Below are 2,338 nucleotides of genomic sequence, written 5' to 3'. Positions count from 1 at the left end.
GATATTTTTTTCAGCACTATTTTTTCTTTGGTTGATTTTTGGTTTTCAACATTACGGACTATTTTTTTCTTCTTTTTTAACGTTTTTTGTCTTTTTTTATTCTTGTATTTAGTTTCGCCACTGGTCGCACTTGTTTTGTACGCTTTCCTCTCCCCTTCCTTCCTCTTTCCTTTCCTTCAGCCCTTCGACCTCTTACCCCCCCCCCTGGTGTCCCGTCCCTCTCCCCGTCACTGTCCACCTATCAGTTGGTTGGTTGTCACCCTGAGTTAGTCGCATGAGCCCGCCCGCCGTGTCCGGCCCGACATCCTAAACTTTTACTCATTAAATTTAGTTGCATTGTTGTGAGTTTATATTTTTTGCAAATATTCTTTGCAGTTAAAATAAAAATGTTAAATAATGATAGTTAAAATCCTCTTCCTCCTCTTTCTCTTCCTCTTCCTCCTGCTACTACAACTACTATTACTACTACTACTACTACTACTACTATTTCTATTAATACTACCACTACCTTTACCACTATCACTACTACTACTACTACTACTACTACTACTAATAATAATAATAATAATAATAATAATAATAATAATAATAATAATAATAATAATAATAATAATAATGATAATAATAATAATATCGGTGATGATGATAATAATAATAAGATTAATAATAATAATAATAATAATAATAATAATAATAATAATAATAATAATAATAATAATAATAATAATAATAATAATAATAATAATAATAATAATAATAATAATAATAATAATAATAATAATAATAATAATAATAATAATAATAATATTCTAAATAATAATAATGCTAACAATGACAAGCGTTGAGGGGGCCCTGTGAGGGAGTGAGGGGTCAGGTGTTCGGGAGTAAGGGGCTGGGGCGCTCACCTGCCGTGCCTTTCCAGACGGCGAAGAGCTCGACCTGAGGGAGCAGGAGCGGAGCCTCAACCTTCCCGCCATCGGCCCGAGCTCAGGTAAGTCTCGACGCTGCGCCTGACTGACAACACCTTTACTTCATCGGATCCTCGTCAGTAACCTTGATAAGAATTTGGATTTCGCTAACCTTGGAGTCTCCCGCCTACCCTTTAGAAATTTACAGGCTGAAGACTTTTTCGTAGAATGAATAAAGATAATGGTGCTTTTGGCCCCTCAAGTTCCTCAGTGTAATCAAACTATATTAATCTGAAGACTTCATAAGCCGACTTTAGCCTTAGTTGCCACGCAGCGCTTTGCGTCGTCCACAGGCGACCGGTTATTGCAGTGGACCGAGATTAATGAGTGCTGTCTTAACGCCCCCAGGTACCCGCGATGCCTACTCCGTGCTCCCCCTGGCCGGCGTTGCGGGGGCGGCGTCCCTGCTGTGGGCCCGCCGCTTCTGAGAGCAACGCTTGGCCGCCTGCTGGAGGGTGCCGCGCCGGCCACAGCATGAGCGGCGGGCTGCCTCCCAAGCGCACTCTTTATCTGTGAAGCGGCTCAGCCAATCCGGGCGCAATGGAGCGAAGGAATGTGACGCCACGTGTAAACAAACGAACTCAGTGGTTGCTGCCCAGCCGACCAGAAAGCGAGATACACGTCTTGGTGGTGGCACGGCGACGTTCCGTCGGGAGGTTTGTTGATCTATGTTGAAACTCAGAGGAATTTATCGGTGTTTAGAAGATTCTGAACCTACTGCAGCCATATTTGAATCCTATCCCTGTGATCATGTTCTGTGTGTGTGGTTGGTTGGTTCGCTGCGGCCGAGTGTGTCCACGCCCTTGATCCCCAACGCTGCTGCTGACTTAACACTTATATACAGATATTTAACGTTAAGGCGTTGAATAATGGCTTCCAGATATATCTATATATGAGAACCCCCTTTAACCCTTCTACCTTCCTTTCCTTTCCTGCCCTCCCCTGGCCCAGATGCTCCCCTTAGCTAGGCAGTCGGTCCCCCTTACCTTAGCTAGCCACGGAAGAGGCCGGGTGGCAGCCTCGGTCCTACTCAGGCTCTCTCTGCCCCTGGCCGCGTGCTGGAGGGGCATGTTGTGGGTGTTGATGATATACGATTTATCCGGTGTACTAAATAAACGCTCAGTGGTCGGTTTAAGATGTAAATAGCATTTTGTAATTTGTACACAAGATATAACACACAAGCACCACCTGTCTCTCTGTCTCCGTCTTTCCCTCCTTCTCCTTCTCCTTCTCTCTTATTCAGGGCCCTTTCCTTCTCTTCGGCTCCTGACAGGCGGGCGACGCTGTACATACAAACACACAACACCGTAGCGAGACGTAGAACTGAACAAATACAGACGTTTTATGTATTTGTGTGCGTCTGTGTGTAC

General features: G+C 44.1%; 1 protein-coding gene across 1 annotated transcript in view; it reads left to right on the top strand.

Annotated features, from left to right (window-relative positions):
* Positions 1-1,962, top strand: part of LOC127007552 (lachesin-like) — a 61,714-nt gene extending 59,752 nt beyond the window's left edge. Inside the window, exons 11-12 of the mRNA XM_050878722.1 lie at positions 923-991; positions 1,317-1,962. Coding sequence (XP_050734679.1) covers positions 923-991; positions 1,317-1,396 — 149 coding nt within the window. The 3' untranslated portion in view covers positions 1,397-1,962. The remainder of the gene's footprint in view (positions 1-922; positions 992-1,316) is intronic.
* Positions 1,963-2,338: the final 376 nt, after the last annotated feature.

The sequence above is a fragment of the Eriocheir sinensis genome, chromosome 35, assembly GCF_024679095.1.
Source record: "Eriocheir sinensis breed Jianghai 21 chromosome 35, ASM2467909v1, whole genome shotgun sequence".
Lineage (NCBI taxonomy): Eukaryota > Metazoa > Arthropoda > Malacostraca > Decapoda > Varunidae > Eriocheir > Eriocheir sinensis.
This window is presented reverse-complemented; position numbering and strand designations above follow the sequence as displayed.